A 26,857-nucleotide genomic window follows, 5' to 3' on the forward strand; every position below is an offset into this window, starting at 1 on the left:
ACACACACACCAAACACACACATATATGAGGGGAAAAAGGTTGGGAACCACTTGTCTAGACCAGGTTAGGGTGGCTGTGTCTCTATGCGCTTATATGTTTATATAAGAAATATCAGTTTATTATGCAAATTTCAAGTCAGGAACCTCTGAGTCATATTTGATGAACTGCTGTCCTTCAATGATCACATTGCAAATCAACGTGGTTATGCCAATTTGCCTTATTTAACATTAGAAATGTAAGACCCTAGCATACTGAGCATGCGGCACAACTCCTTGTCCAGGCCCTGGTAATCTCAAGGTTGGACTACTGCAATGCTCTCCTTGCTGGTCTTCCAGCAAAAGCTAACAAACCCCTCCAGCTGGTTCAGAATGAAGCAGAACGCCTCGTCTTCCAAGAGGCCCAAAGGGCTTGTGTGACACCCCTTTTCATCTGTCTCCACTGACTACCGGTTGAAGCCCGTATCAGATTCAAGTCACTAATGCTTGCCTACAGGACTATCACTCGATCTACACCGGCATACTTTCACACACTCCTACACCCCATCAAGAACCTTCATTCAGCAAACGAGCGGCATCTTGCACTGCCTTGTCAAAAGCGCAGTAAGTCGCTTTCCCGCTCATTTTCCTTCACAACTTCTTCCTGGTGGAACATTCTTCCGGTCAACCACATCCCTCACAACGTTAAAAACTAATTAAAACCCATCTCTTCTGTGAATACATGATGAACAAAATCTAACCCTCTTTCTCTTAACAGGTATTGTTCTGACTTTTGTGCAAAATAGTAACTTGGTATTAGCACCTATTGTATTATTGCTCCTGTATGACATATCACTTTATTGCTCCCTGAACTCTCTGAAAATTGCTTTGGATAAAACCGTCTGCTTGACTAAATGTAAATGTAAATAATGCAAGCCAAGACTCTTAACAGAATACAGTATACTATATATATATATATATATATATATATATATTATACTATAACATAAGCTCTGTAATAAACACAAGGTTTAGATAGATGTCATTTTCTTGTCAGGACAAAAAGTCATTTTCTTATCAGCACAAAATATCACAATACCTTATTAGAAAATTACATAATATGGATTAAAGTAGAGGTCTATTGAAATATTTTGTATTCCTGTATTTGTAAGATGTCCATCAAGCAAACAACTATTCTGCCACACTATATCACATGGTCCCAAAAGCCCCTTGACTACATGAACAACAGGACTGCTCTAAAACAAAAGTGATTTTGTTCCCCAGGGAGTGAACATTGTTTCTGTTCTGTTCCAATTCACAGCCAGTGTAATTTATTTCATCAGGAAATACAAGCCATTACACATTGACATAGCATATTACACTGAATACATTTTTTATCTAAATCCGAATTTTCTCAAAAACAAGCCAAACATAACAATGATCTGGTGTTTCATCCCAATGCATGTCTGTCTCACCTCAGTGAGGGACCCTGGGGGATTTACAGAGCGCATTCTTGTAGGCATACCTCACCACTGTTCAAAGCCAAGATTCGCTGACCATATATGAATAAAATGTCCTCAGACTCAGAATTGCAATTTGTAGGCTATTAAACGTTACCATAGAGATCTGGCTCAAGGACTCCTGATAATTTTTTTTAAAGGATACATACGTCGTTTATTGCATTAAAGAAAAATAAATTAAAGAAACGCTTTAAATTATTGGAATCTAGCCAAAGAAGAAAAAAGTTTAAAGGTGATATGCCTTTATCAACACGTGGTGGCGCTGATTCACTCCTTTAATACTGAGCGCAGCATTCATACAGTTAATTTGTGTTCCCTGGAAACACAAATAGGTCTCCGTTTTTTATGAGACCTTGAAAAATCCAGACATTTAAACAAGAAGATGCCCACCGATAAAAGTTGCGGAAGTCCCCGGTGACGTCACGTGGGTGACGTTTCAGTGGGTTGGTTTTATTTTCACTTCCTGTACGGCGAGACATCTCGCTACTCTCCATCAGAGTCCCCTGTCCTGCTTCAGACGTTTGCTTCCATTTTCCCGGACCGACTGGAAACCGACGGGCTTTATTTGTATCGTCTACCTGTAATAATGTAACGCACATTTCCGGTTAACTCTTTTTTTAAACTCATCTGGTTTTATTATGGAGTGTGGAGTCAGTGCCGATCTTCTGTGCTGCTGATCCATCTACCCATCCATCCACCCACACATACACAGCCCGATCTCCTGCTACTTTATCTTAACTCTCTAGACGTCTGACATGGGCAAACATCTCATCTGCGGATGGCTTTGGCCTCTGTTGGCTCTCTCCTGCTTTAAACACGCAATTTCTTTTAATTTGGACATTAGCAAAACCTCGGTTTTCTCAGGACCTCCGGGAAGTTATTTTGGATTTTCTGTGGCTTTCTTCAATCCTGATAACAAACAGTGAGTAGATGAATTGTTGATCTGTTCAGGAATTTTGGGCATTATAAGATTCCTTTTCTCATTTTTAATGCCCAAAGATTCGATTTACTCACTGAATTGATATGCGATGACAGTTCATTGAACTCTCAAACATTCATAAACAATGTTGCAAAAGTGTAAGAACAATTAGTTGATGGTTAGTTGTTTATAAATAGGTAATACTTTTACTGGTAAAAAATACTTCGTAGTTACCTTTAAAATAAAATATAATTACTTTATATCATTAGACAATACTTTACATTTTGTAAATATTAGTATTTGACATTATTGCTAATGCTAATATATTATATTTAAAAAAACACATGCATAGGTAATATAGTTTAATACAATATAATTTTCAGTCCTAAATCAAATGTAATAGCATTACATTACTTTCTTTTAATTTATCTACAATGTGATTACAGATTAAACATACTGGTAGGCGCTCCCAGGGCAAACACCTCAGATCAAACCCCTTCTTCTGTAACTGAGAGGGGTGCTGTCTTCAGTTGTCCTTGGCACAAAAGCGGCACGTGCACACAGATTGAGTTTGACAGCACTGGTAAGCCGTGACACTGTTTTTTCAGTCATCATATCATATTATGCGCTCTGCTATGCTATTATGTAGATATTATGTATGTATTAGGCTATGTGAATCAGTGTGTAAATTCCCATTACTTTGTGGAATGGGTGCAGGGTTACTATAAGACTTCTGAAATGCCTTTTTGATGATTTGTCAGATCATGTATCAGTTTTGCTCTAAGTATTGTCAATTGGTGGAGGGAATATAAAAGGGCAGGAATCTTGGGATCATGTCAAGGCTCATCTAGGACTGTGTGAATGTTATAAATTGTTCTTTTGAATTCAAATACTTGCCAATGGCCTGCAATGACTCCGGTCGCAAAGCACTGTGAATAGACAAGGTGGTCTTTTTATTAAAACCGTATTCTTATGTTGGTCTGTTAACTAGATTTTTTTATATTTATTAAATTGTTTACCTCTGAAGAAAAATCGGTACAAATTGGATTTATGTTTTAACAAGCACAGACAGTCTTCTCAATAACAAGACTCTGTTTAGCCTTCCGTTACATCGAGGTAGATATATGTGCCAGTTTTTTTGTGCCAGATCTCATTGGCATTCATCAGCGGTTATAGACTGGTCTGGCCTAATTTACACCGCAAGCCAAGATAGATTGCTTCAAAAGCACCACCGGACAAACAATAAAATGTTCACTTGGATTTTTTTAGTATAATACTCAAGAGTTTGTCAACAATAACTGAACAATTTTTCTCTGTTTCTTCACGTTTCAAAAAATCCATTGAAATAGAACCATTTAGACATACATTAAAATGTTTGAGTGTTATTGCATTTTTTTGATAAAAACGTAATAAGTAAATATAAAAATAAACATGAACACTGCTCTATTACAGTAAGTGACAAGGTTCTTGGGAGTTATTGCTTTAGTATACTTAATAAACACCAATAACACATTTTTTTGCATTAACCTTTGTGGGATTTTCTAAGTGCAGTATCTTCCATTGACTTTCAAGATGCTTAAGATTTTACTTGTTCTGTTTTTTCTTTGCCACTTACTGTAATAAGACAGTGTTTATACTGTATTTGTTACTTTATAATTCCTGTTTCATGAAAGAAGCTTGACATTCTTTTCTCCAGTATTACCAACACATGCTGTGTCCTGACATGCTTTACTGTTAAATACGTGGCTTTACAAGTGCTGGCTTACCCACTGACTGTTAGATGTGTACACTTGGATGAGTACACTCAGCCTAGATTAAAGCAAAATGTCAAAAGTATGAGATGGAAAACATTGTGTATGGAACATCATTCATATTGGGTTTCTACTTTCAACAACTCTAAAACCCTGTTTGTCAATAAGTGCTTAATTCTAGTAAAGCCTGGGTGTTGTTGACCGTCTGTATGAGTGTTGACCATGAAACACACAGGGATTTTCCAGCTCAGTAGCCCAATGCAAACAGCTGGAGCTTTCTAAAGTTGAAATCATGGCCGAGATAAACCAGTGCTCGAGGGAAAGATCTTTACTAAGCATGTTTGTGTGTGGATGTAGCGTTGAGCCTTGAACAGGTCAGCACACATCTTCCCGTGTGTGAGCATGTAGACACGACAAACACACAGGGGTTGTGTCAGACTGATAATACTCATCCTCAGAAATTGTTAGAAGTACACGTTTTGTAATCAGGTTTTAATAATTTGCATTAGTTTAGAATTATGTCTAAATTCTCCAATCGCTGGCTTATTCACTTCATTGATACAAAGATGAATATTCTCAGAGTTAGAGCATTCAAGTCATAGTCAAATTAAAATGGAACGGTTCAGAGGTGTCATTTAACCATCCCCAAATACTTCACCGCTAACTAACCCTTAACTTTACAGCAATATTGTCCAATAAGTCCATTGTGGTTGTTAACAGCAAGACTGAAAAGCTAGAAAGATGTTGTGGGATTTCTGACATGCCATGAATAGCTTCAGCTGTTGGTCTTCATGACCTGGGATTTAACTTCATATGGTTTGGTTATAAAGAGAATGAGATGTGATGCCTGTCAGCATGTCAACTTGGCTTGATATTTGATTCATGAATGTTTGATTCATAATTTTGCATACAGTATATGATTTTTAGTGGTTATGGTGAAAGGGCATGATAATTTCCGTCTCCTCCCTCGTTCTCTCTTTCTTCCTTTTTTTATCTTTCCTATCACAGATGACAGGAAAGGTTCCACTGGACAACAAATGGAGTTCAAATCGAATCAGTGGTTTGGAGCAACAGTGCGTTCCTCTGGTGACCATATACTGGTCAGTATGTCTAGGGGGCATATTAAAATATGGATCTACAGGACTAAATAATAATTTTATGTTTGTAATTCACTTTACTGACACTGTCAACATTTTAACTAGCTTAGTAACACGTTTTGCTCTAGCTGAAAGTTGCTAATCCTCATGAACTAGAATATTATAATTGGTAAAACACAAATGTTATCAACCCATGCTACATCCAAGATAGCTGAATGGTGCTTTCTCGACATATTTACAGGAAAAATATCAAAGAATAACAACATTTGTACATGATAACATGAATTCGTAAGGGCTGTCAACAGGTTAATAGCAAGCATTTCCACAATACCTATTAATAAACAACTGGTTCAGGTATTATTAGCACATCTGCTATATAGAAGAAATGGTTTACTGGTCTTAAGGTGTGGTTTACTGATCAATGTGTGTTTTTTTCCTCTGTTCAGGCATGTGCTCCTCTCTACCAGTGGACTACATATGGATTCTCAGAGAGAGAGCCTGTTGGGACATGTTACCTGAAGAAAGGCAACAACATTGTGGAATATTCACCCTGCCGCTCCAGTATGTAGATGATCACAGTGCTTTGCTTGCACATCAGGCCCTTATTGGGTCATACTTTCTAGCCTTTGTCAGTAATGGCATAACAGTGATTTATAGAATAGTCATGTTCTCTCCATCTCTCGTTGTCCTGAACAAACATAATTTTAAGATAATAGGTGTGAGTTAATGGATATTCCGCAGACGACATATGTCATATGGTTATGAAAGTTCCTGTTTCTGAAAGTAGCCTTCCTGTTTCTGATTTCTTTCCTATTGAGAATGATTCAAAGCTATTTTCTGCTCGTCTTGAATATATGAATGACAATTTTCTGTGAGACAGGCTCATATTTTTTTTATCTATCAGCCTCAAACTCACCAGAGGGACAAGGATTTTGTCAAGCAGGTTTCAGTGCTGACTTTGTGAAGGTATCGTCTGAGTAACATAGAATTCTTAACTTCATGTGTTTTCCTGTGGCTCATTGGATAGAGCATGGAACTAGTAATGCCAAGGTCATGGGTTCAAGGCACATAGTAGCAAATGTATAATAGAATGCAATGTAAGTCGCTTCGGATAAAAGCGTCTGCCAAATGCATAAATATAAATGTGTCATATACACACACAAATGAGGCTGCTTTGAGTTTTATTCTAATTTAATTTAATCCTGATGTCACATAGGCATTTATGATTCACTCAGACTACCATTTTAAAGTCATTTATTAATTCCTAACTCATACCCCCCCCCCCCACATTTTCCTAAATCTTTGGCATAACACAAATGTATCAAGCATATATATATATATATTAAGACACACACACACACACAGATATCACACATATATTTGTTGTTATTAAGAAATCCAAAAAAATAGTTTAAAAAAATTAAAGTAGACAACCTTTCTCTGGAATTAGCAAAAATGTAAAAATTGAGCAAATTTGTGCCATTTATGACCTTGCTTTTATGTGGCAGACAGAATGTTTGTTGCTGGAATAACAAGGACAATGTTTTATCAAAAGTCTGCAGTAATGTCACAAACTGCTTTTGAACTCACTGAAAACCACTTCAAGATTATTTTCAGTTTCTCTGAATTTACTCTTTCTAGGTACATGTTTAGGTTAATTGATCATTTTTGTTTAATTCTGCAACAACTTTTCTCCCAAATTGAAAATTATAAAATATAGTTTGATTTTTAAGTGGGACAAACTGGTCAAATAACAAAAAAAGATGCAATGTTTGAAGAGATTAAAAGTTGCAAATAAAGCAAGTTCATATTCAAATACTTATTGAAATAACACAATACAATGTTTTAACATGTATTTCAGTTCCAGAAATAATGATCAGATCAAAAAATAGTTTCTGTTCAAATTCAACAGTTTATATCCAAAGCGACTTAGTTCATTCAGGCCATACATTTGATCAGTGCAAAGGACTAACTACTGAGCCACAGAGACACCAACAATCCATGCATAAATGCTAAATAAAGGAAAAAATGAAAATATAATAGTTTTTCAAACTTACTTACTAAAACATGTTTTTCTGTTTTCTTTAGAAGAATCGGGTGGTTATTGGAGGTCCAGGAAGTTTTTATTGGCAAGGTAAACTGTTTTATTTTATTATGCTCCCATGGATTCGAAACTGAAAGGCATTATGGCAAACAGTGTGCTCTTTCAAGACATTTTGCGGCAGAGTTTCTGCTGTGTGTCGCTAAAAGATGTTTGCACAACATTAGCTTCTACAACATCTCTGTAAATTGACAATGTATCAGGCTCCACCTTTCAGGAAAACCAGAGGAAACTAAGTAAAGCAGAATCATAAGCTATCTGTTACACCAGAGGTGAGCCTGTGGTTTCATTGAAGTGATACTTTAAGCTGTTGAAATAGTTGTTTACTGAGTGGCACTTATGTTATGACCTCATATTGGGCGGCGTCATGCAAGAACTGTGCCCAGAAAAAGAGTTTAATTTATAACACATCTTGATTTCATGACCCGCGGTGCTAGTTTTTAAAAGTTGATTTTAAAAGCCTTTTTAATAGCTGGTTCTTTTTACTGTGTTTTGTTTTTCTGCTGAGCACGGGTGTAATAATTATACACCCTGCTGAGGAGGAAATGCTTTCACAAAGGAGAATGACAGTATGTGATGGTGGAATAGATAGGTACTAACTTACCATAGTAAAAGACATGTTAAAAACATAATTTGTTACAGATTTGCGTCTTTCGAAAAAGCAAGGCTTGTATTTGGTTTTGCTTCTGGCAGGAGCAAAATGTTATTGCTCTCGGCTACAAAGTTTTTTTTTTTTTGGTTTGTATAATCATTGTTTTCTGTTAAATTAATCTCATCTGAAAGGCTTATTCAATACAATGAGTCAGATTTAGGAAAGAGGATTTTAACCAAGATTATGTTTGATTGTGTAGCCTAATGGTCACACAAACATTGAAAACAATATAATGCAATGTAAAACACAGTCAAGTTTACATTCTCTTGTTACCTCTCTTTTAAAATAGAGTTCTTGTTATTGGAAATGCTAAATATGCTGTGTTTATGCCTTTTTTGTAGATTCATTAAAAAATACAACAGTATCAAAACATCTTTGTATCTTGTAATATTGGTGATATTTGTAAATTGACTCTTTTGTTCTTTTCAGGTCAGCTGATCTCAGATGACATCACAGAGGTCATCAGCAGATACAATAAGGAGTTTTTTACACCGTACAGTAACCAGTTATCAACAAAGTCAGCTGGGTCTCAGTTTGATGATAGTTATTTGGGTGAGTCTGTTTGCTTTTGTTATGATGTCTCCTGAGACCAGTAATTATATTTTGCACTTCGGTTACCCAAGAATTATTATTAATTATTATTATTATTATGTAGGGTTCCATTAAATTCATATAAGCTTGCTTTTATTTTATAACGGGTTCATAAAAATGAATTGTGCTCACCATTATTTTATATTTATGAAGTATGATGATCATGTTATAGGTTACTCTGTGACCGTTGGCGATTTTAATGAGGATGGTGAGGATGGTAAGATTTTTTTGTTTTTATAGATCTGCAAACTGATCTAAAAATCATGCTTTTCATTTGTATAAGAACATTTCTCATTCTTCGTTTTATTTTAAAGATAGGATTTCGGATGAAGTAGATTGTATGTACGATTGCTTTGTCAAACTGAATCAGTGCATTATGGGATTCGCATGACTGTTCTACGCTTGTACTAAGCTTCGCTGGTCAATGAAGACATTTTTTTTTCATTCTTTCTTCCTCTTTAGATTATGTCACAGGAGTTCCTAGAGGGGAGAAGGCTCTCGGATATGTAAGTTTAATACTATTTTTGACAATGAAGTGAACATGTCAAAATAATGCAAACCTTTCGCAAATCGCCAGCATGAATCTGTGTTTCTCTTGCTAGGTCAACATCTTCAACGCGAGGAACATGGAGTCTATGTATAATTTCACAGGCACACAGGCAAGCTTTACAAAACTCTAGAGGTATTTTTTGGATGTTGAGCAATGTGTATCATGAGGTGTGGTAAAAGCATGCAAGAGTAGGCTTGTGTATGGGCACCCTGCAGGTCACATGACATCTTCATGCTATGCTGCCCTGTAATGTTGTGGTCATGGCCCAGCTCTTTTCACCGTCTTTTTACAAGCGGAAGGTTCATGTCCTAAATCCACTGCCACATCTGGAAACTATTGACAGCAATGTCGTGGTCACATTAGGGTGTGGAATGAAAGGGAGAGAGAGAGGTGGTGAATAGCGCTGGGGTTTAGCTGATTGTGTGTTAGCTGATTCATGCACAGTGCTGATTCATCAATAGTTTATCAAGCCGGATTCGACAGAAGCTTCAACAGCTTATCCTTTACTATTAAAATGATTGTTGTCTAATTTAGCCACTCTTTGAAACATTCTTTTTTAATTTCCGACAGTATACTTTTTATTTTGACTTCAATACTTCAATGATATATAATAATATTGTAGTTTTATTGTCTGAGTGAAAACAGAAGAACTAGGACAATATAGATTTAAAATTTAAGCCTTCATATGTATTGATAGACTTAAAACTTTTGATGCACATTACTGATGCACATTAAGAACATGAATAAGAAGAAACTTATGTGCTTGTTTTTTTGTACTAAATCTCAATTTGTTATTATATTATGGGATTGTCATTGTTTTAAAGGCTACTTACATCACATTTAGAATGCACAAAAAGTATGACTGAATAAAAATTGACATGACGTTATTTTACATGACAATTAACATACATGTTTGTGTACGTTATATGTGGTATATACTGCATGTCTTATAGCGCTTTGCATATTTTTCTCTTTCCCACAGTTGTCTTGATTTCTCTTTATTTTTCACGTTTTCATCACTTTCCTGTAAGACTTGTATATGTGTATATATATATATATATGTGTTTATATACACACGTTAAGGAACTCAACTAATATAGGCATCACAATGTATATTTATTTATAGTAACGTGCCAATCTAGTCATATCTAAATTCTCTTTCCATTTAAGATGGCTGCTTACTTTGGTCATTCTGTAGCAGCTGTTGACATTAATAATGATAGGTAAGTAATGCTATACACTCTTCAAATTTTTTATTCACTAAATGGAGGTTGATGTTTGCTACAGATATCATATTCTGTTCCTCAGACAAATCTATTTAAGGACTTATTGATATTTTAATGAATTCCATTTTTCATAAGTAACCTTACTCTAAATGTATGCAATATTTTGAGAGTTCTCAGTTGCAAACAATGAGACCAGGCATTGTGCAACAGTGAAGATAAGGTTCTCTACATTTTCTCCTGAACTTGTGGGCTGCCTGAACTTGTTGACCATTTTTGTGTTTAGAATGGGACTTCTTTTTATGACCTGAGAAATTAGATTTCATCCGATTTATGATTCTCAGAACTGTGTGGTTGTCAGTATCACTTTCAAATGTGTTACATTTATTCAACAGAAGTCTTTTGACAAGAACAGCTCTGACAAGCATGTATGGTTTACTGTGGCTTAATGATATAGCTGTTCACCATCAAAACCTAGCTTTTTATTCCACTTAAGCTAGTTAACCAAGAAAGTATTGTTATTTAAACTATTTGGTTACTACACTAACATCTAAAAACAACACATGCTGTAAGGATTTACTGCCCTCCACAGGAAGATGGATTTATTGGTGGGAGCTCCTTTGTTCATGGACCGTGGCTCAGATGGGAAACTAAGGGAAGTGGGTCAAGTCTATGTCTACCTGGGCAAAGGTGGATTTACCTTCAGCACTGTCATCAAACTCACTGGCACTGAGATCTATGCTCGATATGGAAGCTCTATCTGCAGTCTAGGAGACCTCAACATGGATGGATATAATGGTACTATTTTAACCTTTCTCACTTTATTCTAGGGTGTATTTTTGCGCTTGTGTGAGAATGGCAGTACGTTCTCACACCGGCTTGCAACACAGACAGACAGCAATGTACTGTATACACAAAACAGTAATCATGACTCAGGAGCAACAGAAAAAAACAAAACACTACCCATGTTGTTCCTAAATAACCAACCCTCTCTTCTTCTAAGATGTGGCAATTGCAGCCCCGTATGGAGGGCAGTTCAACCGCGGTCTGGTATACATTCATAACGGGCGTCCCTCAGGCCCCAATCCTGTGGCCTCTCAAGTTCTGGAGGGGACGTGGGCGTCGGCCTCCATGCCTTCTAGCTTTGGTTACTCCATGCACGGAGGCACTGATGTGGATCAGAACGGATACCCGGGTTAGAGTTCAACACTTGAATCCATTTTTACGCACACGTTTGCTGATATTTATAAAACAAAAAGTTGTATTTTGTCAGTAGTTTAAAGCTGATCCTACTGCTGCCTCTATGTCTCTCTCTTATTTTTTCTCTTTCTTCTTTTAGACCTTGTTGTTGGCGTGTTTGGGGCTGACAAAGCTGTTCTATACAGGTAGAGTGTGCTTATGCCTCGCTTTGAAGCCACACCTGCATTTGATAGACTTTTATGATCAAGGCCGGATATTCCATTAAAACTTCTCTAATTTAATTCAACAGCATTTAATTTGCTGTATGTAGTGTAGTAAAAGCCATTACTGCAGGAATTAAATGAACAAAACATGGTGGAAGCTTTCTATCTGCCTATATATGTTAGTGGAAGACCACCAGGCATTGATTGACACCTTACATAAACGTTTTATGGCGCAAGGGAACCTAAAAATAGAATATAATAGATTTGGTTTGAATTTAGATAATTCACTACATCCAGACTCTATTGGCCTGAATGTGAGATTTTCCATCATATGAGGAAATGTATGACTTCTGAAATGACTAAAATGGTGGAGTGATGATGGTTGTTTTTCTGTGACTAGGGCTCGTCCAGTCATCAGTGTGAACACCACGCTAGATATAAGCCCACAGATCCTGAACCCTGAAGACAAGAGCTGCAATTTGACTGACACAACCACAACAGTGTCCTGGTGAGTGATCCCTCTGTTTTTCATCAAAGAATTTAATTGTTTGACAATTCATGTAAAATCTAAAACAAACAATTTAGTTAAAAATCACCGGGATGTTTTTCCGATGGCTGGCTTTAATTCAATGTGAAAAGTTCTACATTATTTGTATTTTTTTATTAAAGTAAAAAATTAAAATGAACACCTAAACTGTTTTGTAATTATATGGTCAGACATCTGTAAGTTTTAGACCACTGATGGTGGTTGATGAGAGACCCCCCTCATATGATTGTTAAGTGCTTTGGATGTATAGCAATACACAGTAAAGCGCTATATAAATGCCTCATTCATACATCTGTTCTGTTTGTGTAAATGAAAGAAAAACTAAGACCAATCCACAAAACACCATAAAACTCTTGTAGCCAGTCAGAAATTAGGGGGGAGGAGAGGAGAGAGAGTAAGCAAGAGTTGAGTGTGTAACAAAGAAGGCAGGAGTATGTTTTTTGGGGTATTGATTTTCAAATATGATTTATATATGATTCTCAACTTTTGCTTTAATGGTCAAAACGAGAACAAACTAAACAATTTAAATTATTGATCATTTGTGTCTGCATAATTTTAAACCAAAACTCTATCATCCATCTATAATGCTTGTTATTGTCAGTAATATGGACTTTCATGCATTAACCATATACTGTTCATTTACTATCTCACTGTACAAGTACCTTTTTTTTTCTTAGCTTCACTGTAAAGTACTGCTTGAAGGCAAGTGGCAAGGGAGCGCCATCCTCTCTTCGTAAGTACTTGCTTCTATACATATATGCAGATGTGTTATATTTTGGGCATAAGATGTTGTGGTAAGTGTAGAGATTACATGAGGTTGTTAATGGAGCCCTGCTGTTCGGTGTGTGTTATGAGTACCGCTGGAGGGGGAAACCAGAGCTTGATGTGTCGTCCCTTAATGTGTTGGGAGCCGGACGTACGATGCACGGCCGTTAAATGTCCAACGTCCGGTTTTTACAAAGTCTTCACAGAAGACTCGCAGTCTGGGGTGTAATGGCTACCAGACCCACAGACCACAGATCATGATGCCCATTCATTATTTTTCTCTGAGCTTTGAAGTTACTCTGTGGTCTGGTTGAGCTAATATCTACCGTTTTGCAAAGGTTACGATACAGATGTGTGCAAAGCCGGTCTTAAATAGATCAGATACTCAAAGTTGAAAAGTGCAATGTGAGTGTGTAAACGATATTCTAATTTATTAAAGTCCCAATGAAATTAAAAATTACAATTCCTGATTTGTCATGAAATATTGCAAAGTTTACTGTAAATAGCTTATCAATTTGGGTCATTCTCTTAAAAAATTAATGTACCCTCATAATCTTCAGTTAAAATCTGAAAATGCACGTTTGCCCTCTAGTGAGTAACATCAATGCAAGGCTGTTTTTATACATCTAATCATATCGCAGTGAAAAAAGCAAGCCACGCTACAATTTTTCTCATTCAAAATTCCATTTTACTCAGAATTTTTTTTCTTTTTCAGTTTTCTTCTACCCTGTTGTAGAGCCTTGGAATATATTAATGCAATATCACTAGGAATGTATGTAGTGTTCTTATATCTTCATGGCTTTGATTAGGCCAGAGGCACGAGGCACTACATACACGACTACGAGAGCGATATTGCATTTATACATCAGTTCGACGGCACAAGTGTGTAGATAAACCAGAAACAAATTCGAAGTGTCTTTAAATCCCTCCTGTTTTAAAGGAAATGGGGAACTACTTTCTTCCGCCACGAATCCAAGCCCAGCATAACAGTTAGACCTCCGCTACTAAGTCCAAACAATCACTTGTTTTAAATTTGCGCTGTGCTGAGAGTGACTTTTAAAAGGCAACTCACCGAGAATGTGTTAATCCCATTTCTATTATCTTGATTGAGACCCTCGCGTCCCGAGCTGTAATATTGTGTAATAAAACGCTGTGAATAAATTGCTCGTTCCAATGATTATGGTGTATGTACTCCACCTCGTGGCCATTTTCCAATATTGACGTTTGCGCAGTGTTGAGATTTACATCTCATTCATCGTACAGTAGTAGCCTAGTTTCGGTTCACAACACGAACAATCTTTGCCTGGAGAAAGATATGCCTGTAAGTTATTTACTTTCTGTAAGCGTTCGTATTATGTGTTAACGGAAGTTAAACTGTGATCGATACAATGATAATGAAAGAAAGTCCTATCGCATCGCGTTTACACCTATGTGCAGATCGCAATGCACGCGTTTATATATAGGCTATGCCAACGAACTAATGTGCAGTTAGTAATTTCACATCTTGTTTGTTCTATGCCAGTTTTTCCAAAAAAAAGGGGGAAGCATCACGGAAGTAAACATTCTGGAAAGGATAAACTTTGTTTATCTTCGATAAGCTTAGTGTGTTTGCTGCTAGCATTCTAACTTCTTCATAGTAGCGCAGTTGCGAGGACAGTATAGTCAGAGTTATTTTAGTGACGGAGTGATACAAACACTAGTCAGTGAAGCGATTCAACGGTCAGTTCACGTGATGGTCCTGGTAGAATAGCTCACGGCTATCAGCCAATCAGATTTTTTGGCGGGTTCATCAGTTGTGTATGTGTACTGTATGTATGTGTATCTTTGCCACTTGGTTCCAATAACCCCCTTTTTGGTTCAGTAGAGTAAATAAGTGGTATTTACACAAAGTGAGAACGTGTTTTAATAAAATATCTGTGATATTAACTAAAACATTTTAGGTTCAAACCCCAAAAGTGTTATGTTGTGTTCAGACCAAACGCGAATGGCGCGTTAAGCGCGAGTGATTTACATGATAAGTCAAAGCAAAGACGCGATATATAGAACTACTTGCGGTTAACTACCGCGTTAACCAACCAGGAGCTTGCTCTAGTAGTGAGGTGATTAGACGACGTAGCGAGCGGAGGCAGAAATCAGAAAAAAACAATGGAGGACAAAATCATCGTTGCTATATGTGGATACCTGGAGCTGTACGATACATATTACTTTTATCGGAACAGAAATAAAAACGATCTTGCTTTGAAGAAAGTGACTGAGGAGGTCGGACAATCTGGCAAGTTGTCAAAAACGATCTTTACACAATTTGAGCAATATATATATATAGGAGACTGGAGCCGCCTTGCAGTAGCCCCTCCCATGACGCGAGTCTGTAGTGAAGTGAATTTGACGCGCGAAGGACACGTGTAAACTCAAAATGTTCAAGCGTCCAACTACGCGCGAATAGCGCGATTCATTCGCGCCAATCGCGTTTGGTCTGAACACAACATTAGGAAGACACTTAACCCTAGAAAAGGCAAAGTGAACTTCTAGAAGTGTTCTTAATGCTCTGTAAACAAAAGCATCTTTTGTTGGATTAAATTAGTTTGAGCAGATATTTCTCTTACTTGTTTTCTTTTTGAATTGTCTCTCTTCACACAAAAAAAACCCATCTCTAATTGTGCTAAACTCTAATTCAATTATACCTTAAATTGGAGAACTAAGCTTATTGACCTGGAAGAACCTTTTCTTCACAGGCTTTCAGGTTGATCTGACCCTGGACCGCCTTAAACACAAGGGAGCTATCAAACGTGTGCTGTTCCTCCACAACAAGATGTCTTCTTATTCAAAGAACATGACTGTCTCCAACAACGCGGGACCAGCGTGTGAAGAACTTAAGGCCTATTTAATAGTGAGAGCATCAATTTATATATTCATTTGTTTTTTTTCGAAAAAACCTTTGTTCGCAACGTGTAGTTCATTAAAGGATGTATGTGTTCACCTCTGCTTTTCATGGCAGTATTGCTTTGTGAAATCATGTAGCTCTTTTCAGGTTTCGCGTTGTTTTGCTTTACTTGGCTAGCTAAAGAAGTGCTGATTCCTTTGTCATAAAACATGCTTTAGTGCTGTGTCTTTGAGCCGTGTTGGCTGATAGCCCAGATGTTTGGCATTGGAACATGCTGTTTTTTGTTTTGTTTTCAAAAAAAGAACAATGTGTTACAGAGCTAAAGAAGGATTTGACCTGGAAAAAGCCAAAGCTTTCTTTTACTGGACATAAAAGACCATATTGTAGAGCGTGTAAGCTGCACTGAAATTCCCCAGTCTTGAGCTCATTTGACATAGAGGGCCTGTTTCTCTCTCTCTCCTCTTTTGGCTCTCTCTCTCACTTTTACAGGATGACTCAGAATTTAGGGATAAAATCACACCCATCGCCGTCTTTATGGAGTACAGCTTGGATTACAAAACAGCAGCAGATAAGACCGGTCTGTTGCCCATCCTTGACCAGTCCACTCCAACAAATATCACAAAGCAGGTACAAGGGTTTTCTTCGCTAGGCCAGGGGTGGTTTTTATATGAGTAGACAGGATCTGTGGTCGCTTGATGGACTGGGTTGTTGTGGGGCAGTTGCGTCAATCATGTATTCAGAAAACTCTGCATCTTGTCATGATTAACTTTTATCTTACTTTAAGTCATCTTTCCACACAGTGTGGTAATGCAAAGCTTTGTCTATTGTGCAAGTTCGCAGGGAAGAAATCTTGAAGCTTTCTATGCAGTCAGAGATATCCCAAAGTACATAATCCCAAACAAATTACTGTTATTGAATAGTCCTAAAAAAGTAAAGTGAGGGATTAATCTATTTTTTTCTGTAATTTAATTACAATTACTTCTGATGTAATTCAGCTAAATACTGAGTAATACAATAGTGGACATCAAAATTATAAGTCGAACTTTAAAAAGGTATGCTTTAATGTATACTTCCCACATTTGTAAAACTTAGGTCAGTTAGTAAGAATACTTTATCTAGTTTAATTAAAAGAGCCATTTTAAGTCTATCCTTGAATAACTTCTAATCAAGGTTGAGGTAGGATATCGAAAGTAATTAGTAAAAAGTAATTAAATACTTTTTGGAGAGAGTACTTTGTACCGTAATCTACTTACCCTATTGAATATGTAATTAGTAACTAGTAATTCATTAGTAATTTACCCAACACTGCTCCCTTTACAGTACATATAAAACAAGGAAATTAACGGTCAGTTTACCTAGTAGAAAATACAGAATCTTATTCAGTGATGATAAACTCAAAATATGCATGCAGACACATGTGACTTTACATACTTCATATCCTTCAGACGAGAACTTAATATAAGAACCATTAATTATTAAAGATAATGATAGATGTAAGATATACATTTTATCATCATGCATTTTCCCTGGGATCGTTCCAAGCTTGTGCAGCAAACATTTGTAAGCGCCATGTTAAACCAGTTATACTATGGCGCATAGCCATAGCTACAAGAATAACACTTCTAATTCACAAGAAACATTCTTACATTTTTTATTTGATTAAAGTCGTTGAGATGTGGCTTAAATCATGTTTGCGCTATTTTTTGCTGTTTGATTTATTTTAAAGCCTGTTCCCCAGACAGGGCTTATATTAAGATAGGAGTAGGCCTTAGTTAAATAAGAAAATTTAAATATTTTTTATAAACTTGCCTTAGAAAACACATTTAAATATCTTTGTAGCATAGCCATAAGAAATAACTAGACTGCTCGATGGCTGCTGGATCGTATGTCAATGGCGCTACCCAAAAAACGCAGCTCCACCAATTACTTGCATTTGTTAACATGCTACTCTTGCCACGACCGATATGACGGCACCGTTGACGTATTGCAGCAGCTGACCAAAGCAGCCATTGCGTGGTCTAGTATTTCTTATGTCTATGCTTTGTAGTTTGGGACTGTCTGAGAAACCACCATTTAGAGTTACCAGGTCAAAGGAAACCCGGCAATCAGGAAATTTCAAAGTAGTCTTTTCTATAGGTTGTGTAAACTACAATATTTTAGTTAATGATCAAATTTATAGACCACTTCACATTATACAGTATAAACACTTGTTCAGCAGTATTTTTAAACTTTCATATATTGTTAAATCTTAAAGATATTTGTTTAGCATTGTGATTTGGTTATAAAGGTTTTGAGGGTTATATTTTTTCAAATATTTATGAGTGTTAAAAACTGAAACAGGAAGTTCTTGAGCTGCATTCGACCAGTGTCTTTTTAAGTGGTCTATCGTAAATAATTTTTTCTGATTTACAAAGTGATTTATTAAGAACTATTTTAATGGGAATGCTTTTTAAAAAACTAATAATCACCCAGTTATCACAAACAGTTGCATTGGTCAAGGGAGAGTCATGGTATTTCACGGAATTACAATCGGACTACTTTCTAACGCTCTGTGATTTTCCAGGCCCACATACTCCTGGACTGTGGTGAGGACAATGTTTGTAAGCCAGACTTGAAACTGAATGTTGTGAGGTGAGTCATAGGTCAATCAGTGGCCTAAATTCCACTGTATTATCTTGTGGTGTGGAAAAATAGTTTAACGTGTGTGTGTGATGCTGTTTTGTTCTCCAGTGACCCAAAACTGATCTACATAGGTGATGATAATCCCCTGACCCTGGAGGTCACAGCTGAGAACGGAGGGGAAGGGGCATATGAGGCTGACCTTATCGTCACTTTACCATCTCAGGCAGATTTTATTGGAGTGGTGCGGAACAGTGAGGTGGGGGGATGCATTATTATTCTTGGTGTTAATGTTCCAATTCAATATAAATGTTGCTGTTTAACAATCTGTTGGATGCTGTTATGTACCACTAAACATAGTTTTGACTACTCCTTCAGTTTGTACTAGTAGAAATTGTTTCTTTAGCCCTTAAAGGGCTTTTAGGTATTTTGTGGTCACCAACTGCATACCACTGATGTTGAACCCGGAACATTCTTGAAGTGTATTTTTACAGAGATAGGTAATCGAAGTGAATTTCTTTTATTAATACATTTCAGACATTGTCCAGGCTGTCTTGTGCCTTCAAGAAAAAGAATCAGACCAGACTGGTGGTGTGTGATCTTGGCAACCCAATGAAAGGAGGCACCAAGGTGACCATCTTCTTTCTCCGCTAAATATTTGGACTGAATATTTGAATATTGCACTCTGTGTTTTGTCTATTACAGTAACGGTGTATTTGTATTTTTTACGTAAAATTGTGATATTTCATAGATAATCGCAGGATTGCGCTTCAGTGTGCATCAGCTGTCTGAACAGGACACCCAGGTCAAGTTTGATTTGCAGATACAAAGGTATTAAGTTCTTTAACACTGCTTACTATTACACAATTTAAACCCAGATTTGCTTCAGAAGGCTATTTAAGAATGTTTTGGATGAAAGGGAGTACATTCCTTTGTACATAAAAGGAAAATGCCAAGATGTTCTTACTTGATAGATCTGTTTCCTGTCTTCCTATTTAAATCAGACAGCATTGGCTTTAAAGCCACTGTTCCCTGTTGACTGCCAGCGTTTTTTTTTTGGCCAACTTTGTCCTTTAAAAAGCCTTCTGCGCGTATTTCTTAACATCCTTTTTTATATGCCCATCTTAACCTTAATGATGTATAGGCTTAATGCTTCTAGATCATATAAGATAATTGTTTCAACTGTTTTAGGCATGGACTTTTGAGCAATGCCTTCAGGTTTTTAATGCAACGGTGCCATCTTCTGGTCAGTTGTGAAAGTTAAACATTTCCTTTTGTTCACAGTTCAAATCAGTTTAATAATACCAGTAATCTGTTGTCCGTGGGGACAGAGCTTGCTGTGCTGGCCAGAGTCGAACTACGCAGGTATGTGTTTTGACATCTTATTTTCAATTAAAGTCATATCACATAGATTTTAAAACTTGTTTTTAGTTATGACATTTTTTAAACCAATCTATTTTAATAATATGTCCCCTTTACATTTGAGAGCTCTTCACAATCTTTGGGGTTTATTTATATTTTCTGTGCGTCTGTAGTGTGTCAGCACCAGAGCAGGTCTTCTTACCCATTGCTAACTGGCAGCCGAAACAGAAACCTGTTCTAGAGGATGACATTGGACCTCTTGTTCAGCACATTTATGAGGTAGAAAACACTGTCATTAAACACATAGTTAATTAAAGACATTACCGTCCCTATCAAACTTCTACAGTTCTTACCAGAGGTTCAAATGTTATTTTTCCTAGCTGAGGAACAGAGGGCCCAGTACATTCAGTAAGGCCATTTTGGATGTGAAGTGGCCCTACAGATTCAACAATGGATCTCTGCTCTACATCACCAAATTAGAAGTGGTTGGAAACATGAATTGCAGTTCAAACAGGGAGATCAACCCTCTTAATGTAACTGTATGTATCCTACAATATTATTTATTGTAACAGATGTGTCATAAACAAGCAACTACATGCGGCGGACAACCAACTGTCCTGTTAGTCATCCACAGATCTATAACAAGAGCTCTAACCTGTTATTTGCCATTATAAACTAAAATAACCATCCTTGGAAATTTAAAAAAAAGCCCAGAACTTTTACTTCTGGTTTTCCGAAATTGTGCCGGATCACATGTTTTTTTGGTTATCAATTCAGACCGTCAAATTAGTTGTCGCTGGTTAGTACGCTTGTTAGGCGTTTTGTCTTTGCTTGTTCACAATTTATATTCAAGCAAGAAAATTATAAAGCATTCCCAGTCATAATATAAGCATTTCATGTAAAGTATCCTTTTTATGTATGCATTTACCTAGAATCCCAGTTTAGCTGATAAAAATGAGACTTCAGCCAGTGGAGACAGGGCAGAGGGAAGACAACGCCGAGACCTGGAGGACAAACAAGGAGAGGAAAACTTGGAGATTCTGGTATAGTCACACCTTCTAAAAGTTGAAAGGCAACAATTGAAAGCAACCAATGATTTGAAATCACTTTCTGACAAATTGCTGTTAGAATTGCAGTGCTGCTCAAAAGTTTACTCACCCTTGGCAGAAACTGGAAAAAAGCTGAACATTTTGAGAAGAGCAATCTTGAAAATTAAAGTTTATTTTTAATTGAATCCTGCCCTGAGCCAGTTATTTCATAAAAGAGAGGTTAACATAAAGTTTACACCAAAACATATTTTCAGCATTTCTGGATATTTGACTCATGTTTATTTTTTCATATTGAGGACAATCAAGAGACAACTATTACAATAGATAGAAACATTCAGTGATGCCAATGAAAGCAACATGATTTATTTAAAGTCAGGTTGCTGTAAACCTCTGAAAATTACAACTGGTGTAAATTGTTATTGTTTTGTTTCTTATTTTGTCATGTTGTAATGTCTTTCAGAAGCTATAAAGCTACACAAACTGTATCTTTCTCGAGAAAGGAAATATAAAAAAGCCACACCAAAACCATTTTCATAGGTTGACACTTGCCAGAATTCAAATGAATTGTGTTGAATTGGGCATCACTGAATGTTATCTGAATATTATCTATTGTAATAGTTGAGTATGAGTCTCTTGAAAATCCTCAATTTGAAACAATGAATCTGTACATCATAGGAAAGATTCTGGAGGACATGGATGATTTTTATGAAGATCAGTGGACAGTTGAATGACTCATGACAATAAACCCTTAAACAACTTTAATAAAACATAAAACTGTCATTGATTGTTCAGGTAACATCATACAATATTAAGAATCAGGGGGGTGTAAACTTTAGCCCTGGGCCATTTTTAGAAATGATCTTATTGTTAACATTTCTTTCATGAAATCACTTCCTCAGGGCAGGACTAAAGTAAAAATATACCTTCATTTTCAAATCTCTGCTTTTTCCAGATTCTGCAAGGGGGATGTAAACTTTTGAGCAGCACTGTATTCATTTCTTATGTTCTTTTCTCTTTCTGTTATATTTTATTTATACTGTGTCTGGTATTGGTAACAACATTTAAGTTTATGCATCAATAGACCAGTTCAGATTTGTCCTTCTCCTGTGTGCATTAATGTGTGAGCCTTACTGGTTGTGTGTACCTGCACAGGATTGTGGGACTGCGGAGTGTCAGGAGATCAAGTGCTGGGTTGGGCGTCTTGAGAAAGGCCAGAGTGCCATTTTATTTATATACTCCAGACTAGCCGTGAGCACGTTTCTCAAGGTAAAAACGTCCTTAATTTGAATTTTTGTTTAATCCAGTTTAAGTGCTGGTACAATCACAGTTTTTTTTTTTCAGGCTGAAAATCAAAACAAGTCCTACACTGTTCGATCATCTGCCTCCTTCAGCGTTGTAGAGATGCCTTATAAAAATTTAAAGTCTGATCTTGCAGCCAGCGTAACATCAGTAAGTTTTTAATCTTGAAGTAATAATGAATTATTCTTGAGTACAATAATTATTGCTGTGTAAAACATGATAGTCCATCTGACCATCATGACCAAGTGTCTTTCCTCTCCAGGCCTCTCTGAAGGTGATCTGGGTGAATTCTGAGCTTACTCAGCCAGTTCCTGGATGGGTGGTAGCTCTGGCTGTACTGGCAGGACTGCTGCTCTTGGCATTGCTCATCTTTGTCATGTATAAGGTAAACAACTGTAAGACTAGTTACTATTGGATGTTTCTGCTCCCAACTTTATCTGTCAGTTTCATAATCATATCTCTTCTCCACAGCTGGGCTTCTTTAAACGTGTCCGGCCGCCCCAGGATGACAGCATAGAAAAAGAGCAGCTCCAACCTCAGGAGAACGGAGAAAGAAACACAGAGGCCTGAGATCTTTTTGTAGTGCATCACAGTGTCAACAAAATGATGCCACACATCCAGGAGCGTGCCAAACTCTAATGGCTTGACTAATGACTAATGGCACTCGTACTGATGCTGATGTGAATGCAATGCATCTCTTAGAACACTTTAATCTTCATTAGCAGGTATCATTAGCAATTTCAGGTATCTAAGAGTGATCATGCCCACTTATTCATTCAAATGGTACACACAAGTATTGAATACCCTGCAGTGATGTTGTATGACTAAAGCTCTGTGTCCTTTCTTTTCTGTTGTTTAACTGCACTGAGTCTTGATGAGGTTTTGATTTCAGCAGTCGGGTGTAGATATTAATATACTTAAAATCTGTGTTTACAAATATTAATAAAAGTAATGAACTTGAAATGGAAAAGAGATTTTAGAAAATCATTATTTTAAAAATTACTTTTAATAGATTTAATTATGAGGAACAATATAAAAAAGTGGTAGATTATTAGATGTCTTTTTTTGTTCTTCTGTGGGAAATACTTTTTAATGCAGCCAAATTTCTGCTATTTGGGCCTGTTGGCAGTGGGTTTGTACTTCTCTGGATTTATTGTTTGGGCTTAAGCTGTAATGTTTTGAGAAAATATTTTATGTTTGTCTACTGTAAACGCATTAGAGCAGGGTTTCTTTCAGTTACATTCGTATAAGACCTCTTTGCACGATAAAGCAATACAATTGTAGCATGTTTGTTTTTAACCACCCATTATGGACGGAGCACCTTTGTAATATTTTAGTTCATGTTTATTTGTACGATTTCTCTTGGTCAAAATCTTACCCATGTTCCTAGACCTATTTAAAATCTGATGCTGCCATTCTATGAAAAATAAACATTTTACGAATATGGAAATCTCGAATATGGATGAATCACGACAGGCCTTATTAAAATTCTTGTTTCTGTATTGACTGATTTGTTGTCTGGTTAAAGGCTGTTCATAGTTGTTGATCTTAATTTCGACTGGACATTGCAATATAATACCCATCATATTAATAACATAATCTGGATTTCTTATTTCGCTGTATTAGAGCAATGCTGCTGCCCAAATAAATTTACCCACATTGGGTTATAATAAGTATGTTGTCTAAATTAAAATTTATAAACAGTAGTAATTCAGTCAAAAGAATGCTTTTTTACACGGATATAAATTTTTTTTGAGAATCATTGTTTGAAAAAAAGTCTGTAAAATCAATAGAACATAAACAAAGTGTGTATTTTAACCATTAGTTTAAAAATAGATCACAGCCTAAATTTTATTACATTTTCCTTGAGTATGTTCACCAGTGTTGTTGATGCTTACATAATTCAAATAAACAAATATACTGGTGTATTGTTTATTTTCTGTCTCATCAGGTGGCTTGTGCTTCTACATTTGAACATTTCCAGTGTTATGGATGTGACATTTTCCACCAATTGAAATATAAATTCCAAGAGAATGTATTTATTACCTATATATTTCACCATGTCTATATGTTTTACTACATCCCGGAGATAAAAAACAATCCATGCTCGAGCTTAAAAAGAGGGAAAATTGCTTCATTATGGATGTGAAAAAAATTATGCATGTTTTTGAGAGACAATGTACTTTGTAAGATTTCTGTGAATTAAAGAAAAGAAATCATACCCAACTAATGGAAAAGGGGTGGCTCTGCATATAACATAAAATAGTTACTGTAATTTAATTTACATGTGCCCATTTATGAGAAATGTACCGTTATGGGTGTGACAATTTTCTTACCTGACTATGGAGAACTATGCTTTAAAACAAAAAAAGACTTCACATTTGGAGGACCACCAAATATTAAATTCTGACCTATCAAATGGTGAATACCGCGAGTAAAAGTTTATTTTCTATCTTAAGGCTGACATTACCCAAAAATTGTCCATGCGGTAAACTTTGTACTTTATCTGTGTCTAAAGGTTCTGATATTGTAATCTACAATGATAAACTGGACCTCACAATATTTTTGCAACTCAACCACTTGTCTGGTTGATAAAAAAACAAACAAGTAAAATACATTTTATTATTGTAAAAAATTAATTTTGTGTGTATTGTATATTATTTAGCAGCTCATTGTGCATCAGTCAGTAGGAAGCTGAGGTCACTGCCAGGTTCATACTCTGTGGATTGCTGCGCTCTGAGAAAAAAAAATCAACAACAATGTTAATTTGCCATTATTCTAATAATCTCTATGTTTGTATATCCGCATGACCAGGGGTCTCAAAATTACCTCTGGAATAGTCGAGCTTTGGTGCACCCAAGCAGTGTGGCTTTGTTGTTCTCTACTAAGAGCATACATCCTTCCCTGAGACCCTGTCATTACAGTATACAGTAACCAAACTAGAAAACAACCCAAGTAAACTAGATACTTTCTACAGTGTTTTCCTACCAGCACACAAGGTGTATCCGGTTCCTCATGATACTGGATAATTCTCTGCTCACGCGTTTCCTGTAACATGCAAAAATCTGTCTTTCAAAAATCAACATAGGAATAAAGCTGAATCTGGATATTAGGCGAACATAATGAATTCTACATTAAACAATAGTTAAAATTAACAATAGAAAATGCCCTATTGAATCTCTATAGATCATTGCATAAAGCTGTTTTGTAAATTATATGCTATACGCACCCCCATATGTTTACTGTTGACATTAGGATCCAAATAGTGAGGATTAATGTTGAAGGGCACTAAACCAATAGCAGCAAATGTGGGTGGATAGACGATGGGCATGTCATTAGTAGTGTTGATGCTGATGGTGGACACATTTGTACCTGCACTAGATCCCATGTATGGTATTCCATCCTATGAGAAAATATTAACACACACATAAATAAATACCATTTTTATTTAGATGTTGATAAAACACTTGTTCACTCACCTGTAAAACTCTCTTTTTAATTTCAGTTACAAGCTTGTTGTCATAGAGAGCTTTCAGCAGGCGAAATGTGTTACCTCCACCTTAGAGACACAAAAATAGGCATCAGCCAATTACTGTAACCTTTGGATGTGTAAAGTAAGTCTTTTTATGCTCTTATTTTGATCTCACTGTACAAGAAAGAGTTCAGTGTTGTTTAATCATTATCAGCAAAGGGAAATCCTCCCATACCAATGAATATCCCTTCAGCTTTTCTGACAGCTTCCACAGGGTCTGATGTCTCATGGACGCTTTCCACTTCATAGCCTGGAAGATCATTCAGAAAAGCAGAGCAAGGATAAGGCAAGGCGTGCAGTAACAGCACTTATCACACGATTTACAATGAACCAAAAAACAAACCCAATGTTTTGAACTTGTTTCTGGCAGTCTTTGTATAAGCATCTCGATCATGGAGTGCATACGGGACAAACAGAATCTTCTTTACCTCCCTGGTGAATAAAAAAACATATTTGGTTCACAGCAGATGAAACAATTGTGATCTTATAAGCAGTTTGTACTTTTTCAGATGTCACTATACATACAAAAAGTTACTGTTACTATTATTACTCTATAAATATGATTGTTATTATCAGTAATAATGATAACTTACTTTCCAAAGAAGTCTCGGATCTGCTGCTGACAGTGTTCCAGATATCCTCCCCCATACAGTGTGGAGTTTGATACCAACAGAAGTCTTCTTTTCATGATCCTTACTGTGTGCTGCCTAAATAAAGAAGAAACGTTAGATCAGAAATTTGGTAATAACAGATACTTTTATAACAGTGTGGTCGTAACAATACACTACCTTTGGCCAGCAATATCACACTGATTATTGCATAGATTATACAATTTGCAGGTACTGATAAGAAAGACACGTTATAACGGGGTCCTTAATGCTAAAAATAACAAAATAAGACAGCAGACGTAAGAAAGTGCCGCTTGTGATCTTCAAGGACTCTTTACACCACGTGAACCCGATGTGTGGCAATCTCATCAAAATAAAAGTGTGTTAGTGTTTTTTTTATTTAGCATAAAAA

At 36.4% G+C, this 26,857-nt stretch overlaps 2 protein-coding genes across 3 annotated transcripts; one reads left to right on the top strand and one right to left on the bottom strand.

The window, feature by feature from the left end:
* Positions 1-1,945: 1,945 nt before the first annotated feature.
* On the top strand, positions 1,946-24,238 carry itgav (integrin, alpha V). 2 transcript variants are annotated; one of them, XM_056754506.1, is made up of 30 exons: positions 1,946-2,418; positions 2,862-2,998; positions 5,175-5,266; positions 5,710-5,824; positions 6,168-6,229; positions 7,355-7,397; positions 8,446-8,568; positions 8,780-8,824; positions 9,070-9,113; positions 9,210-9,266; positions 10,328-10,380; positions 10,973-11,178; positions 11,384-11,575; positions 11,720-11,765; positions 12,184-12,291; positions 13,008-13,063; positions 15,828-15,982; positions 16,466-16,603; positions 18,540-18,607; positions 18,707-18,854; positions 19,133-19,225; positions 19,347-19,426; positions 19,880-19,960; positions 20,131-20,236; positions 20,338-20,496; positions 20,890-21,000; positions 22,159-22,272; positions 22,348-22,455; positions 22,568-22,690; positions 22,777-24,238. In XM_056754506.1, the coding sequence occupies exons 1-30, from the start codon at positions 2,252-2,254 to the stop codon at positions 22,873-22,875; spliced, it is 3,129 nt and encodes a 1,042-aa protein (XP_056610484.1). In that variant the 5' UTR covers positions 1,946-2,251; the 3' UTR covers positions 22,876-24,238. The 2 variants fall into 2 exon arrangements, with proteins under 2 accessions (XP_056610484.1, XP_056610483.1); XM_056754505.1 differs by having other exon boundaries at positions 1,947-2,418; positions 7,352-7,397.
* Positions 24,224-26,777, bottom strand: si:dkey-69o16.5 (Alpha-aspartyl dipeptidase-like). The gene is made up of 9 exons (XM_056754507.1): positions 26,626-26,777; positions 26,431-26,544; positions 26,181-26,269; positions 26,013-26,087; positions 25,785-25,864; positions 25,535-25,708; positions 25,294-25,353; positions 25,135-25,217; positions 24,224-25,041 (listed from the first exon to the last, which is right to left on the bottom strand). The coding sequence occupies exons 2-9, from the start codon at positions 26,523-26,525 to the stop codon at positions 24,975-24,977; spliced, it is 723 nt and encodes a 240-aa protein (XP_056610485.1). The 5' UTR covers positions 26,526-26,544; positions 26,626-26,777; the 3' UTR covers positions 24,224-24,974.
* Positions 26,778-26,857: the final 80 nt, after the last annotated feature.

Source organism: Triplophysa dalaica, chromosome 8 (assembly GCF_015846415.1).
Source record: "Triplophysa dalaica isolate WHDGS20190420 chromosome 8, ASM1584641v1, whole genome shotgun sequence".
NCBI lineage: Eukaryota > Metazoa > Chordata > Actinopteri > Cypriniformes > Nemacheilidae > Triplophysa > Triplophysa dalaica.